This window comes from Ursus arctos, unplaced genomic scaffold (assembly GCF_023065955.2).
Source record: "Ursus arctos isolate Adak ecotype North America unplaced genomic scaffold, UrsArc2.0 scaffold_1, whole genome shotgun sequence".
NCBI classification, from domain to species: Eukaryota; Metazoa; Chordata; class Mammalia; order Carnivora; family Ursidae; genus Ursus; species Ursus arctos.
The window spans coordinates 48,946,116-48,963,000 of record NW_026622763.1 but is presented as its reverse complement, the minus strand read 5'-3'; the positions used below and the strand labels follow the sequence as shown (position 1 = coordinate 48,963,000).

Below are 16,885 nucleotides of genomic sequence, written 5' to 3'. Positions count from 1 at the left end.
GATTCATTGGTTGCGTATAACACCCAGTGCACCATGCAATACGTGCCCTCCTTACTACCCATCACCAGCCTATAAGTCAAACAGAGAAAGACAATTATCAATATGGTTTCACTCATTTATGGAACATAAGAAGGAGGAAGATTGGTAGGAGAAGAAAGGGATGAAGAAAGGGGGGTAATCAGAAGGGGGAATGAAGCAAGAGAGACCATGGACTCTGGGATAGGCTGGTGGGGTACCATCTTCTTTGGTGATCATCACTTTTTTAGAAAAACAGAGCAGAGAATATACTCACTTAGCCTTACCCAAACCCTGTACATGAGCTGCTGTGGAAAGAGTGCTGGATTCCCAGCCAGGAGATCTTTTTCTCTGAAACTGGCTCTTCTAGATACTTACCAAGCACTATATGCCCTGGGTCACACCATGCCATTTCTCTGGGCCTTGGGTTCCTCAACGATAAAAGGAAGGATTGACAAAAATGGTTTCTAAGATACCTTCCAGCTCTATTAGTCTATGAAATGGCCAAGTCAGAAAAAATTAATGATTCAGTTATAACCCCTGCTCTCCTAGAGCACCCCCCAGTTGCTGGTAGTAAAAATAGGCTCTGTAATTCTTCGGGTCACAACCAGAAATCCTAGGAAAAACTTATCTTCAGCAATTAGCTTAAGGGCTGCAGTATCAGGGTACCAGGATCTAGCTGGTGACATCCAAAGTCTGCTCACGGTTAATGTTCTCACAGTGTTCTATTTGCTAAGTGAATGATGCTAAATGAAGTACTATTTTTCCTCTCTGATAAAGAAGATCATTTCTGTTTGTCTCTGAGCATAATTACCACATATTCATCAGTAGATTCATGATACTTTCATCTCACAGGGTATAATCATGAGTCAGATAATAGTCTGTTTGTAATTATGCTATTTTCATGCTGACCTACCTCAAGGGCCCAATACTCACATTTGGTGTATTGAGACCACAGTTTGGAACGTAGACCCAGTGAACGATTGGACACTATTAGGAGCCCGGGTGCTAATCAAGCGAAGCATTGATGCACACATAAAACATAATTGAGCTGATTCACTTTCTGTGGGTCTAGTTGACTCGGAAAGTGTACAAGGGATCCAGGCAGAGCAGTGTGGATGTCGCCTGCTGGGAGAAAGCAGGAACTGTGGAGCCAGCCAGCCCCGCATCTGTAGGAAGCCTCTGCTCAGTATGGTCTGTTTGCATTTGAACAAGTGGCTGTTCCTTGATGAGTCTTAGTTTCCTCATCTGTAATGAAGGGCAAGAAAATCTACCTCACTGGGTTGTTTTAAGAAGCCTAATTTAAGGAAATCTTCATTTAAGTTAAAGTAGGCTAAGTAACACATTTGGCATCTGGTAAATAGCAAGAGTTTAGTGAATGTTTCTTTTCTCCTAAACAAACTTACCACTACAAAAATGGCACAGATGTATCATAGAAGAACCTATGGATGGGTAGCCTTTTGGGTTGCATTTTCAACAAAGATATACAAAGGACTCATGGAGTAGAATTTTGGGGAAAAGGTTATAGATAGACAGATGCCCAGTCTTGAACTGGACAGTCGTGTGGATTTAACATTAGCCAAATATTCGTTTAGCACTGAGAAGACATGTAATGCCAGGAACCAAAAGAGCCCGCCAGGAAGAAAACCACTGGAATGGGAAAAATAGACATTTCCTTATCTAATAATAACCACTAGCTAAATGAACTTGGACAGAAGGTTTGATATTTTGGGCTCTAGTTTTCCATCTATAAAATAAGAGTTAATTTGACTAATCTGCACTTCTATGGTCCTATAGTCCATGGTAATAATAGGTGACATGAGGGAACAATGGGAATTGTGGCATCACAGTTTGGAGTTTGGAGGATTTGTGTAGTGATTTTTAACCAAATGAAACAGGTCTTCAAATCCCTAAATTTGCAAACTCTGTAAAGTAAACATAGGAGTTATTCTATGGGAATAATGACCGTGGAATCTTCTGAACCCACTTCCACCTGTATTAAGAACCACAAAGACCCTAGCAACTGTCCTTGAAACAGTAAATCTCATTCATCTAGAACTCCCCCCTCCACTTTGGAATTTGTGATGATTTGAATGGGTTACTTTGCTTTACAAAAAAGGATTTGTTGATGGAGTAGTACACATTGTCTTCAAGAGATTGGTTTGGTGTAGTGACAGGCGCTCAGTACGTATTTACTGAACAAATGGTTTCTTTTGAGCAACTGCTTGTTAACATTGTTCTAGTTACTTAAATTAATTTAGAACAATAAATAAGGCTGTCTAATGCATACTTTTTCTGAACTCAGAGTTCCCTCACTTAGCCAAAGTTAGGAAGTTTTGTTGTACCTGAAATCCATTTCATTGTAGGGCAATGTCATTAGAATGTGCAGTTGTTCTCCCCTTGTTTTATTACAGCTGAGTCCCCAGCCAGCTGCTTGAGCATACGTCTGCAAGTTCAGAATACACTTAAAAAGTATAGTTTACTCCCGATTATAGATGCAAAAAACCCCATTCACAACTTCCGTAGTTTTTTTGAGGGGGTGGGGGCATGTTTGCAACTTCTCCTGATTTAGAAACAACCACCTCAGCCTCGGATGGATGGAAAGTATTTTTAATCCTAAACCAATTCCAGTTAATGCCTTGATAGCTAGTTGCTTTTTTAATGATGCTATTATTCATATATATATGAAACTACTAATAGGTATGGTACCTGAGTGCGAAAATCATCGTTATTGCTTCCATTATTTGAGAAGGACAGAAATCATGATAATACTCTGTGCTTTGTTCCAGAAACCATTTTCATCTTCCTCCCTCCCTCGTCCCTCCCTTCCTTCCTTCTTCCCTCCCTTCCTTCCATCTTTCCTTCCTTATTTCTTTTTCTTACTACATAAAGGATTTGAGATATTTAATCATATTTTCATCTGTATCAATGAAAAGCCAATACAATTGCCTACATCAGGCTAAGAAACAAGACCAAAATTCTGCAAATTGTTGCTATTAGTTTTCATTTGCCAAGTTTCCTTTCCCACGGGGAATTAAAGTACACATAGTCACAGCTAACTTTGGCTTAATTACTAGTATATTTTCTTAACCCAATGCTTAAGAGAAATTTCTTTTAAACATTTTATTTCTTTTGCTATTGTTTGAAATAATAAAGTAATATCTTCCCTTACTCCCTTGCGAAGACTTTTTCACTTCCTGATAAAGAAGAACAAAGGTCACAGATCAATGGCGTGTGCCTGCTTTTTGTAGTAATGGGCTGTGTATCCCTTTGCACTCAGTTTCTGCAGGTAAGGAATTTTATTTTTTAGTAAGTGATTTAGTTATTTCCTCTCTTTTCATGTTAAAATATCACTAAAGACTCCTTTATGTTTCAGGGATATGCTTTTGCTAAATCTGGAGAACTCCTCACAAAAAGGCTACGTAAATTTGGTTTCAGGGCAATGTTAGGGCAAGACATTGGCTGGTTTGATGACCTCAGAAATAGTCCTGGGGCACTAACAACAAGGCTTGCTACGGATGCCTCCCAAGTTCAAGGGGTAAGCTTTGGGGGGGTGGGGAACCAGCAGTGTTATTAACTGGAGTAAACGTTCTTTCCTTTGAGTATTCTGATAATCACCTATATGTTTCCCATGAAATAGGAGCTCATGGGATTGAGATGTCCCAGAGCCACATTTCCTACCATTTGCAATGCTGACACACAACAGTCTCTCCCCAGGCAATGTCCAGAATCAGCGCCATGAGTTAAATCTGTCAGGTTTTAGATTTCCTAGGAGTCTAGCAACTGAGAGCTTTCCTGAGACTCATTTCTCAGATCATTTTCAGGCCCAGAGGCTCAGATTCCACGAGACTTCATGGTGCCCCCCCAGAGGCGGAAGCAAAGCCTCCTTACACAGATGCCCAGTGTGCAGGTAGTCTTAGGAAAAGAGATCTGAGTTGCCTCTGTAAACGCCAGTCAGGAAACTGAAGAAAAGAAGTAAATGATTGCCATCTAGAATCCCGAGGCACCCATAGAGACAATGCTGTGATTTCTGGACCCCAGAACCTGCACCCTTGTTCAGGTGACCCATCCATTGTAAGGTGAGGCAATGCTTTTAGAAAACCAGGGGTTTGTATTAAAGTGACAAGAGTCAAATGTGCCGTCCAGCACCTCTACGCACTTTCTGTGGGAATAAAAAGAAAGAGAGAGAGAGGAAGGAAGGAAGGAAGGAAGGAAGGAAGGAAGGAAGGAAGGTGAAAAAGGAAAATCACCGTTTGTGAGGTTCTTGGAAGAACCCCCCCCCCAGATTGAAAAACTGAGTACTGTGTGTCTTGACTCCTAGCCAGTTCAACCAAAAATAGGGACAATGGTGTGAGAGACTTTCAGAGGAACATGGGATCCTCTTCCCCAGAGCGTTTTTCTAGGTATACACACGTTTCTCACAAACTCTGGGTCACACTCTACATATTGTTTTGTAATCTTTCTGTTTTTCCCCTACAACAATCTGATGTGAGCATATTTTGGTTATTATATATTCTTCTAGAGTAGATTTTTGTTGGCTGTATAATTCATCATTTTAATGTGTCATCATTTAAGAATTCCCTATTTAAATGTTTTTCTGTTTTTCCCCCTTATAAGCAACTTACATCATTTCACATCAAGCGTGGCATATCCTTGATTATTATTTTTTTGTTCTCAAAATATAATCACTGGATCAGAATGTATAATCATCTTGAAGGGTTTTAATGTGCATTGTCTTGTTGCTTGAGGAAAGTTTGTAGCAATTTCACTTTTACAATCTGAGTGTTCTAGTGTCCAGTTTACCTGACTCTTGAGCTTAGGTCATATAAATAAGCTATCACAGTATCGCTTCTGTTTTTGCATCCTTCAATCGGCAAGGGGCTTTTTAAGGTTATTCACTCTCACTTGGACTCAGAGTAGTATCTAATCATCTTACAAAAATTTTACTTACTCTTTAAAAAAATGAAAAGTTTCTAAGAGTTTCTCTAATATTTTTGTTAAACCTTTTTTTAAATGAGATTGCTAACCTGGGTCAAATTTATTTTAATATTGGTGTAAGGTAGAAATCAAGGCTTTTTTTTTTTCTTCAAGCTGGATAGAAAATACTCCCCCACCAAAATTTAATGTAGATTTCATTTTCCAGCTATTTGAAATCCTCCTGCCCATTGAGAATATCAACTTCCCATGGATACTTGGAGCTACGGGGATTCTCTTTTCTCTTTCATTCATCAGTTTGATTTATTCTGTGCCAGGACTTCACTGTTTTAGTTATGTAACTTTCTGATAAGTGTTTATTTTCTGGTGAGGTAGATCCTTGCACAATAATTTTTCCTCTTCAAAATTCTTTTCTTTATTCCTGGACATTAATTATTCTAATGTACTTTAAAATCATCTTGGCTTTTTCAAAAATTTTATTTTGATTCCCATTGAATACAGCCATACAGCCACCCACCCCCACCCCACACCTGAAGATTGCTGTTTGGGATGCTAAAAGTTGCCAAGAGAGACATACAAATAAGGATATGCTATATGCTATGTATAGTATATATAATATACAGATACATTAACATATCAGTCTATCTTGTTCATTTTTTCTTATGTATTTTTTCACTATTTTTTTTAATGATTTTTTATTATATTATGTTAGTCACCATACAGTACATGCCTGGTTTCCGATGTAAGGCTCGATGATTCATTAGTTGCGATTTCACTATTTTGAATGAATGTCATAGGTTGAGATTTGAGCTATTAGTTTTTGTATATTTATCTTATAGCCATCCACTTTTTCAAATTTTCTTATTAACTAATTTTTAAAAAATTTAATATAGTCTTTTGAATTTCTAGGTATATAATCAAATTATATGCAAAGAAAGATAATTGTATCTCTTCTTTTTCTTTTTCAATACTTATACCAACTATTTTATTTTCTCGTTTTATTTCATACTAGAACTTTCAAACACTTGAGTACTAAGAGGAAGTAGAGGAGATTCTCATAAGTAAGACAAAAAAACATAAAGTAGACTTGTCAGATTACATAAAAGCTTAAAACTTTTGTATAGACAAATGATAACTTAGGAAAATATTTGTAACACGGATTAATATACCTAATAGGCCTAATATGTGTAGTGCTGCTGAATTGGTTAGAAAATAAAAATAAACTAAATAATAAAGGTTAAAAAAAGGTATATGGACAAGCAACAAAAAAAGAAATGCAATGGGACAATTAACAGATGAAGAATTGTACAACCTTATTAATAGAAAAATACTAATAAAACAATGAAACACCATTTTCCACCTATCAACTCAATAAAAACTATCGTGAATGACAACTTCTTATACTTGTGAGGATGAGGAGAAACTGACACTCTCATAAAATAGTGGTTACAGTTTGAATTCTTCCAACATTTTTTAGAGAATGATCAGGTATGCAAATCCTCTGACTGAAATTCATATGAGTAAATTCTCTCCTGTTTTGTAACAATGTGCACTCAAGTGTATGTTTATATTGATCAAAAAATTAATAAAATCCCCTGAAAACTACCTGAATATCCACCAATAAGAAAATAGTTGAGTGAATACATCCATACTAAGGAAAATTAGGCAGCTATTTTTAAAGGTATGAATGTAATGATCTGGAGGGATGGTTATTTTACACTAAGTAAAAAAAAATCAAAGTACAAAGTAATATCTAGACTGACCCTTTTTTGTGAAAATGTTCAGTGTTATATATGTACATATATTTTACATGTCTTAAGCTGCATTACTTTTTAAATTTTTAAAAATATTGATTGAATAAAATGTAAAAGAAAACAAAATAATGATATTCTAAAGAACTATGCAGCTATTTTCCAAATTCTCTTTAATGCCTGACTCTCCTTGCCACCTAGAAATTCTTTTGTTCTTTTTAACTGTGGTAAAATATACAAAACATAAAATCTACCATTTTAACCATTTTTAAGTGTACGATTTAGTGGCATTAAGTATATTCACATTGTTATGCAACCATGACCACTCTCCATATCTAGAACTTTTTATCATCCCAAATAGAAGCTCTGTACTAATTAAATATTAACTCCCCCCCCCCAACTCCTGCTAACCACCATTCCATGCTGGCTTGACTATTCCAGGAACCTCATATAAGCAGAATCATACAATATTTGTCCTTTCATGACTGGTGTATTTCACTTGGCTTACGGTCCTCAAGGTTCATCCATGTTGTAGCCTGTGTCAGAATTTCATTTCTTTTTTAAGGCTTGAATAATATACCATTGTTTGTATAGACGGCATTTTGTTTATCCATTCAGCTGTCAGTGGGCACTTGGGCTGCTCCCACCTTTTGGCTATTGTGGATAATGCTGCTATAAATATAGGTATACAAATAAATCCTTAATTTAGCTTTTCATTCCTGTCTTCAAGGAAGTTATAACCAATATACGGGAATTCTTGGGACCCGAGAGCTCATATTCCATTTGAGTCTTCAATACAGAATGAAGACGCAAAGTATTCTTGCTCAGCACTTCCTTAGTACCCATGGTTACCTAATAGCTTACCTGTGATTGTCTTGCATTCTTTATTTTTTTAAAAATGCTAAAGTCTCTACAATACTGACAAAGATCTTGCAATTGTACCCATGCAAGTCTTTTCTATACAGAAGACACCAATTTTTGGTCACATCTGTATATCCACAACTGAAAGAAGATTTGGAACCATCAAATAATTTTGAGTGTAAATAGTAATCACCACGAGTGTCCATTCTCCACCTATACAGAGACTGAATCCATTTTGTCCATTTTGCGTTGATTGAACAGCAAGTTACAAAGTCAGCATGTGATTTTGTACCAACGAGCAGGTTAACTTCAATGAGAATCAAAGTGGGCTCTTATAATAGTCTTGTACAAATTTCAAAACTCTAATTATAGAACAAGCATCAATCTTCACTGAATAATCAGAAATATTACCATAAGACCAATGCCTGGGTATTTTCAAGCAGACCAAAGGCACAGTCACCTGACATACATGCAACCCTTGCTTAGGGCTGAATTAATCTCCTCCTGACTGCCCTAGCTCTCACACCCATGAAATGAGATCAGTCAATAGATGAGCTTCCACAAGACTGTGAATAAAATGGACTTTTATTAATCCAGTCTTCAACTGCATTAGGGAGCTCGTTATTTCAAAAAATCTTTTTAAACACAGAACTACCAAATGACCCGGTAATTCCACTCCTAGGCATATATCCAAAAGAAGGAAAGCAGGGACACAAACAGATGTTTGTACATCGATGTTCATAGCAGCATTATCCAGGAGGTCAAAAGGTGAAACAACGCAAATGTCCATCAACAGATGAATGGATACACACAATGTGATCTATACATATAATGAAATATTATTCAGCTTTTATTTTTATTTTTTTATTTTTTTTAAAAGATTTTATTTATTTATTTATTTGACAGAGAGCGAGACAGCCAGAGAGAGAGGGAACACAGGCAGGGGGAGTGGGAGAGGAAGAAGCAGGCTCCCAGAGAAGGAGCCTGATGTGGGGCTCGATCCCATAATGCCGGGATCACGCCCTGAGCCGAAGGCAGACCCTTAACAACTGTGCCACCCAGGCGCCCCTATTATTCAGCTTTTAAAGGAATGGAATTCTGATATGTGCTACAACATGGATGGACCTTGAAAATGTTCTGCTTACTAAAATAAGCTAGACACAGAAGGCTATTGTATGATTCCACTTAGATACTTAGAAGAGGCGAATTTATAGAGACAGGAAATCGAACAGAGATTCTCAGGGGCTGGGGAGAGGGAGGAAGAGGAGTTATTATTTAATGGGTACAGAGTTCCTGTTATAGACGATAAAAAGATTTTGGGTATAGATGGTGGTGGTGAAGGTTACACAACACTGTGAATGTATTTAATGCCATGGAATTGTATACTTATGAACAACTAAAATGAGAAACATCATGTTATACATATTTTATCAGAATAATTTCTTTTTTTGTATAAAATTGCCTTTTCACATAGTGGAATTTGATAAAAGAGACTGTGTGTCTCAGATCGCTTGATGGTTTTTGGTTTGCAGGCAGCCGGCTCTCAGATCGGAATGATGGTCAACTCCTTCACTAACATCACCGTGGCCATGATCATTGCCTTCTTCTTTAGCTGGAAGCTAAGCCTGGTCATAATGTGCTTCTTCCCCTTCTTGGCTCTATCGGGAGCCATACAGACCAGAATGTTGACAGGATTTGCCTCTCAAGACAAGGACGCTCTGGAGATCGCCGGCCAGGTAATCTTACAGACCCAATTTTCCAACTGTCAGACAAACCATGAAGAATGAGTAGTACAAAGAGACTGAAGGAAGCTGTTAGCCTACAAATGTTCATCTTTGGAAGCCTCCCACTAGCCTTTTGTATACGTGCCTTTGCCCGAAGGCTGTGACAATAAAGCTCTGATACTGTGAGTGTGAGCAGCTGGAGAGAAACAGTGGGGCAAACAGAGAGGGCTGCATATTCGATTTCCTCTCCAATGGTTATTTTCTCCACATCCCGATTTGGTGTATTCTTATTCGCAAGAGTGGAAACTTCAGTTTTCTGTCTGCTTAGTTTAGCTAAACGGTTTCCCCAGGTCACGCTGCCCACACAGAGAGGAGCTATGATCTTTTAAATGGCACACACTTTTAATTTTCACACTTTAGTGTCTGCTAGACTTAAAACAAATTTCTTTCCCAAATGGAATGATGACATTCAGTTTAGGTCTCAAATACTCTTAGTTTTCAGTGATGCACTTTTAAAATTGTGTTCTAATGAATATCTGGTTAACCGGTAAATGAGGAGATGGCGGCATAGACATTTATCAGGTATAAGAAATCATGCACACACACACATACACACCTTTACTCTTTTAACAAATTGACTGTTTTCTAGGTTTTGTCTCTTAAGAGAGGGAATGTGAACATTGCCCAAGAAGACAGAAGCCAAGAAGATTTCATATACTGATGGCAGAGAGTTGCCCACTTTTGTGCTATTTTAGAATAAGATATGCTAATTCAGAAACAGTGATGATTTCCCCTAGCGTATGAATTGAAACAAAGGCAAATTCATAGTTGGACTAAAGATCAACTTTATAACTTATATAATATTTGGTCAGGTTTTTTAAGAAAATAGAATCGTATGTTGAACTTACATTGTTAGGTATCTTTTGTGTCGCAAGACACCTAAAGATACCATTTTAGACATTTCAAATAAATTCACGAAAAAGCTAGAAAGCTTTCAAGGACCAGCGTGGGTACATTTCCCCCCTTCTCTCTTCTACAAGTGGAGGCAACAAAGCCATGTTAGTATTGAATAGAACTTGAATTTAACCGACTCGTGGTCCGGGTCCGCGGACCCCCCACAACTTCTCTGTGCTCCCAGGTGATGCCTCGGCCGTGGGGCCGTACCACCTTCTGCCATTTGCGCCAGATCAAGTCCATGTAGCAGCTGAAATGCCACGAGAGTAGTTACTTCTGCTCTTTTATTCCTAAGCCTCTTCTTCACTTTTCAGATTACAAATGAAGCTCTCAGTAACATCCGCACCGTCGCTGGCATCGGAAAGGAGCGGCAGTTTATCGAGGCATTTGAGATGGAGCTGGAGAAGCCGTTCAAGACCGCCTTTCGAAAAGCCAACGTGTATGGCTTCTGCTTTGGGTTTTCCCAGTGCATAGTGTTTGTTGCGAATTCGGCTTCCTACAGATACGGAGGTTACTTAATCCCCAACGAGGGGCTCCATTTCAGCTATGTGTTCAGGTGAGGACGATCAGGCCAAGGTCCTAACAGCCCCACACTCTGGGGAGCAAGAGCCTGGCTCTGTAAGGTAGCTTTCGCTGCTTAACCGAACCAGACCAACCGTGGTGTCTTCAACAGTGGGGGCTTATGATTTCTCAAGATTCTGGGAGCTGTCAGGATGGTTCTTCCGGACTGGACTGATTCAGTCAGGCTTCTGCGTGCCCTCTGTCTCCACATGGGCTCTCTAGCGGGTGGGCTCGTTTCCTTCACATCACGGCGTCAGTATTCCAAGCACAAGAGAGCAAGCCCCGCTCCACAGTGTGCAAGAACTTTGCGAGTCCTTTGGGCATCACATTTTCAAATATCTCTTTGGCTGAGGAAAGTCATACCACCGAGCCCAGATTTAAAGAAAAGAGAAGGGAGTCTACCTTTCAATGAGAGGACCCGATTGTGTTTCTCCATTACTGTCACATTACTGTCACACTGCTGTCACAATTCTGACCCCTGATGGATGACCTACAGTTCAACTTAATTCTGACACCAGGTCCCGGGAGATAGAGTGAGATCCCACCAGTTAAGGGCTCTGTCCTGCAAGACTGCCCATATCACCTTCCTTAGACCCTCAGACACCCTATCTTTCCCGGGGTCGGGGGCAGCGATAGGACTGAAATTTCCACCCCTCTAATTGTGTGGTTGCTTCCCCTGGCAACCAGCCCCCAGCCTTAGGTTAGTTACTAGCGGCCTTCCAAAGTCACCTCATTAACATAACCAAAGACACCTTGATCACTCTCCAAATTTAGCAGTTTCCAAGGATTTAAAAGCTCTGTGCCAGGAATGGGAGCCAAAGACCAAATAGATGTTTCTTACTATAAATCACAGTATCACAGAGGAGTAAAAGAGTCACATTGCAAAGGGATGTGTACAGAGTAACGGGACGACTGAACCATTTACACAGTCTGCCATACTGGTTTACGCTGAGAAAATCTAGAGGCCTTGGATCAGACAGTTTTCTGAACCATCTTACCTGAACTCTACTTCTTGCAAGAAGGGCATGTTTCCAGCTGCATCCTGCTAGCTACGTAGAGACAGCAAAGGCCAGGACAGGGGAATTATGTTCCTTTCTTATAGTCCACACCTGCTCTTCTGATAAGATTAGCTTTGAATGCAATTTCTCACATTTCTAGAGGTGAGAACCAAAGGATGTCCAGGTACCAAGGGACTGGGGGTGTATGTATATGGCTGTAGAGTGGTGGGGTGGGGGATGTTAGAGGGATGAGGGGGAGGTGGTCTGAGAAGGCCTTGGAAGGACGTTAGGAAAAGTGGTCCCAATAGAAATCTGTTCTTTTGGGGTCATTCTCAAGCTATGAGTTCTGTCTTCTTGCCTTCTATATTTCTTCTAGAAATACAGAAGAAATTTTTTCTTCTGCCCTACTAGACCCACCCCAATCAGGAAAGCCTCTTTTCTAAATTTTGGCATACTGAGAGTTGTGAACCCCCAAATCAGAAATCACAAACTGTTGCCTTGTTAGTTTATGTGAGATACTTGAAGAATTATTCCCAATATGTAAAAATTGGGAAACTATAGAAAATTCCCAACTTCTGGCTTCTCTTTAAAAACTGAAAGATCACCTTCCACCATTTTATTCCAGATTTTTTTTTAACTCTTTTTTTAGATTATTTATTTATTTATTTGACAGAGAGACAGCCAGCGAGAGAGGGAACACAGGCAGGGGGAGTGGGAGAGGAAGAAGCAGGCTCCCAGTGGAGGAGCCTGACGTGGGGCTCGATCCCATAACGCCGGGATCACGCCCTGAGCCTAAGGCAGACACTTAATGACTGAGCCACCCAGGTGCCCCAATTCCAGGTGTTTTTCATTGCTTTAAGCTTTGGGCTGGGCTCCTAGAGATGTCTGGGTTTGCGTGTCTGGCCTAAAAGAATTCCTGCTCATGCACTGAGCAGTGAAACACACAAACACACTGCCCTCCACCACCACTGAGGCAGGCCCTCTGCTCATGGCGATGCAGGCGGTCAACCCGAAGATGCCCCTCGCATCATCATGTATTCAGTACCGGGAGCTCTCTGTCACCATATTAATCACTCATGTATTCACTCAGCCATTTGCTCATTAATTATGCACCCGGTGCATATAGTTAAAGGCTGTAGAAGCAGACAGATGATTCTATCTTCCCACGGTGTCTGAAGCATGAATGACATGTGTGCTTGGTACAGAAGGACACTTATATCACGAATCATTGTCTTTTACATACTTACCATGAGATTCAAAGAATGCTAGCTTTGTAAGAACTCAGCTCAATCTGGTGATCTTTCAAGCCCCCTCCCTCCTTTCTTTTTTTTTTTTTTTTTCCCCAAGAAGTCTTTTTTCTCCCAAACAAGTTTTTGGAGAAGAGGTTATTGCAGCTAAAGCAGGGTTTGGAGGTGTGAACACCCCTTGTTCAAGTCTCCCCTCACCATTTTCACATAGAACACACTTGCAAACTGCTAGTCTCGCCAAGCCCCCATTCCCAGTCTCAGGTGACCTGCTCAAGGCTGCTCCGTTCTTTCCTAGCAGAGCCAGAGCCGCCCTCCCCCCATGCCTGCCTCTTAGGCTGTCACACCACCACCCACGCCTTCTCTACCCGGGTGTCTGCCCTATTGCAGGGTGATCTCTTCAGTTGTTCTGAGTGCCACAGCTCTTGGAAGAGCCTCCTCTTACACCCCTAGTTACGCCAAAGCGAAGATATCAGCTGCACGCTTTTTTCAACTGCTGGACCGACAACCCCCAGTCAGGGTGTACAGTAGTGCAGGTGAAAAGTGGGTAAGTACTGAGGGGGCTACGGGAGGAGGGAGGGAGGCCTGTGCCTGTGTGTGTGTGTGTGTGTGTGTGTGTGTGTGCGCGCGCGCGCGCAGAATGGCTGTTGGGGCTGGTCTGATGATACCACTTAGCTCTTCAGTTCCTGCAGTTTATGGGTCCATTCATAGGCACTCAGAAGGCACCGACAGTAGATTTATAAATGGAAAGGAATGAAGTAAATTAGCACGAAAATTATTCATAAAGCTGGCATTTGAACAAGGTAATGATATCCAGGGAATGCTAAATTCTGTGTAATGTAAAACACACTTAGTTCCAGAATGAATGAAGCTGGATGTCTTTTGAAACCTACCCAACCACCATGTTTTCTACCAATGTTCTGGTATGGGATATAGAAAAACCAGTTCTTCCTGTCCAATAATATTGACTTAATCCATGTTTGTCTAGGTTCAAGTTTTAGCTCATGTGGACCCCAGAAAACTAATTTGATCTCAACAAAGTATCTTTTCCTTTGATAGTCCTCACAGGTGTTTTTTAATCTTCCCTGCCTATTTTTAAAAAATATTCCAGTGTGTTCGAGAGAACAACACTAAACTAAACCCTAGTAAAGCTGAATGAAATTCAGAAATCTTTGTAAATTGGTCAACTGACCTGTTCCTCCTGTTGTTATTAAATGTCTATCGCTTTCTGTAATTCACAATTCAGATAGTACAACTGAGGGTATCCACTTTTGCAACACAGGGTGCAAGTAACTTTCTGAGTCATTTGAAGGTAATGCTATTATTCCATATCTTTAGGGGGAGCAGAACTCTAGAGGTTCGGACGGTTCCTGGCTTCTGTGATGGAATCATATCTTCTAGTCGTTCTTTTCCATTCAGAACGCCAAGGAATGGATGACGAGGAAATCCCTTTAGGTTAGAATGGGAACGAGAGGTCACCTATCTTTCATTCCACCACTCAAACCTCCCTTTGTTCCCCACCTGCCAGAATAGGAAACAGGACGGCATCGCATCAAGGGGCTGTCTTCAGACTTCGCACTATGGCAGTGTGCTGTGCTGTTGAAAGTATCTTAAGCAAGGACCAAAACTCAGATTTAGCTGCATTTTCACTATTCTAGATTCTAGTAGGAACATATGTAAGTCCCATCTTCCCATCCACAGGACAACTTCCAGGGCCAGATTGATTTCGTTGATTGTAAATTTACATATCCTTCTCGACCTGATATACAAGTGCTGAATGGTCTCTCAGTATCGGTTCGTCCAGGGCAAACGCTGGCCTTTGTTGGAAGCAGCGGATGTGGCAAAAGCACCAGTATTCAGCTGTTGGAACGTTTCTATGACCCTGACCACGGGAAGGTGGTAAGCAATACACACGCCTTGGAGACTTTCGCTTTCTGCAGAATGTCTCGGACCCCTTCAAAGTGGCTCCAAGATCACGAGCCTTGCCAGATTCTCTCTAAAGTGCTTGCCATGGACACTGACTCCTGTCATTTCCAGTCATTTGCTGGTTGACCTGAGTCTACCTTACACTTTCTAACATCATATTCTTCCCAGTTCCAGATGGCCTGCTGACCAGTTAGACAAAGCAAACTGGGCGTGCTGCAAAGCTGGAGATGAGTGTGTTTGACAGAAGTGCTCACTTACCTGTAAATGGAGCGGAAAGTGCAAACTAATCAGGAAACTAATGACTGCGAAGGGAAAAACTGACGGGCGTGATAAGGAGCGCAATGATAAATAAGCAAGGGGGGTTGAGTATGAAAAATCTGACCCAATGCTGGTTCCAGGAGCTTACGTCTAAATGACATAAATAACCCAGATTGGTAGTTATGCGCCATAAAGCTTTGGCAAGGAGATTTGAAAGATTGGTGAACTGCTTTGTTGCTTATTTTCCAGAGCATTTCTTTCTTTTTTCTGCCCTTTTTCTTTTCTTTCTTTTCAAATAATATATGCAGAGGAATACAAAATAAAATAGGAAAGATTTGTAATAAAAAGCAACCTCTTATTCTACCCTTTTCCACCACGCCCCATTTCTCTGTTCAAAGACAACTATTTTTAACTACATGATGTTTTTAGATCTTTCAATGATTACCTCAGCGTCTCTACATAATATGATTATGCTGCTGTTTCACAGTTTAACAAATTTAGACTCTCTGTTGACTTATTCTCAAGAGACGGAAATTTAGTTTACCCTTCCCACTCCTGCTCTTTTTACACGCCTCCTCCCAGTACATATATGTATCACTTAAAACAGGTTCTCTGTTTGTAAATTCAATTAATATAATTCTGCTTCTTTTCCACCACCTGCAGATAGTATCTCTTGAATTCTCATTCTTTGATATGAGGATGGTAGAAATTCTATGTTTATTTTCACCTCTTCCTTTTATTTCTCTGGCCCTAATAACTGTACATTTATATTATCAAAATGCAAAACACTAACATTCTGTTTATGACATTTATTATCTTTCATGCTTTCACTCTACGCTGACTCCTAAAGTTAAAAATCAACCAACGACTTTTGTTATGATTATGTAAATAGCGCTCATCCCATAGTCAAGTGATGACGTACATCGGCATTACATTTTCTGAAAGGCTTTCCCTTTTTTTGCATGCTCTGCCTTTATAAAATGTTTATATTCTTCCAATGTCTCTATCCTGCTACCTTTTCTGAGGGACCTGCTTCTTTCTCCCATGTCTGTCACTGCCTGGACTGATTACAACCTGTGGCTGCCGGACACTTGTCACCCTGTGAGTTTCCCGCGTGTTTTCCTGGATTAGATCCATTATTTCCTAATTCCAGTGTCTTCCTTTTTCTTGGGTTTCACTGTCATTTTGTTGGAATGCACCCACCGGTAGTTTTCTAAGAAATGATTCAGAGGCATAGGTCTGAAAATGTTTTATTCTGTTCCACACTTGATTGATTGCTTAATCCTAATATTTTGGGGGGGAAAAGGCCTTTTTGAGTTCCCTGGGTAGTATAATCTTCACTGCAATAAGGACAGGTCACATTCTGAAGAAAAATGCTGAGAGAAACTCGAAGGAGGCAACTAAAGAGTCCCCTGCGTAAAGCAAAGCAAAGAAACAAGTGAACAGATATTGGTAGAACCCAATAAATTATGCAAATAAGGAGTAAGAGTGGATTATATATAATTTATAATCGCCTTGTTATCAATTTTAGGTATAAAGATTTTAATTTGTTTAAAAGGACATAGAGATTGATGAACCTAGAAAGCACATTGCACTGGGGTCTGATCTCTGCAAAGGAGAAGGTCTAGTTTCCCAAAATGTCAGGTCATCCCATCTAT

At 40.1% G+C, this 16,885-nt stretch overlaps 1 protein-coding gene across 4 annotated transcripts in view; it reads left to right on the top strand.

Annotated features, from left to right (window-relative positions):
- The window catches only part of ABCB11 (ATP binding cassette subfamily B member 11), a 78,296-nt gene that overhangs the window by 54,391 nt on the left and 7,020 nt on the right, over positions 1–16,885 (top strand). For 3 of the 4 annotated variants that reach the window (XM_044381499.3, XM_044381500.3, XM_057318406.1), the window contains 6 exons: positions 3,200–3,304; positions 3,392–3,553; positions 9,095–9,298; positions 10,555–10,796; positions 13,434–13,590; positions 14,745–14,942. In XM_044381499.3, the coding sequence (XP_044237434.3) occupies positions 3,200–3,304; positions 3,392–3,553; positions 9,095–9,298; positions 10,555–10,796; positions 13,434–13,590; positions 14,745–14,942 (1,068 nt within the window). Of the gene's footprint in view, positions 1–3,199; positions 3,305–3,391; positions 3,554–9,094; positions 9,299–10,554; positions 10,797–13,433; positions 13,591–14,744; positions 14,943–15,137; positions 15,591–16,885 lie in introns of those variants that run through there. The other variant, XM_044381501.3, reaches the window with a different exon arrangement.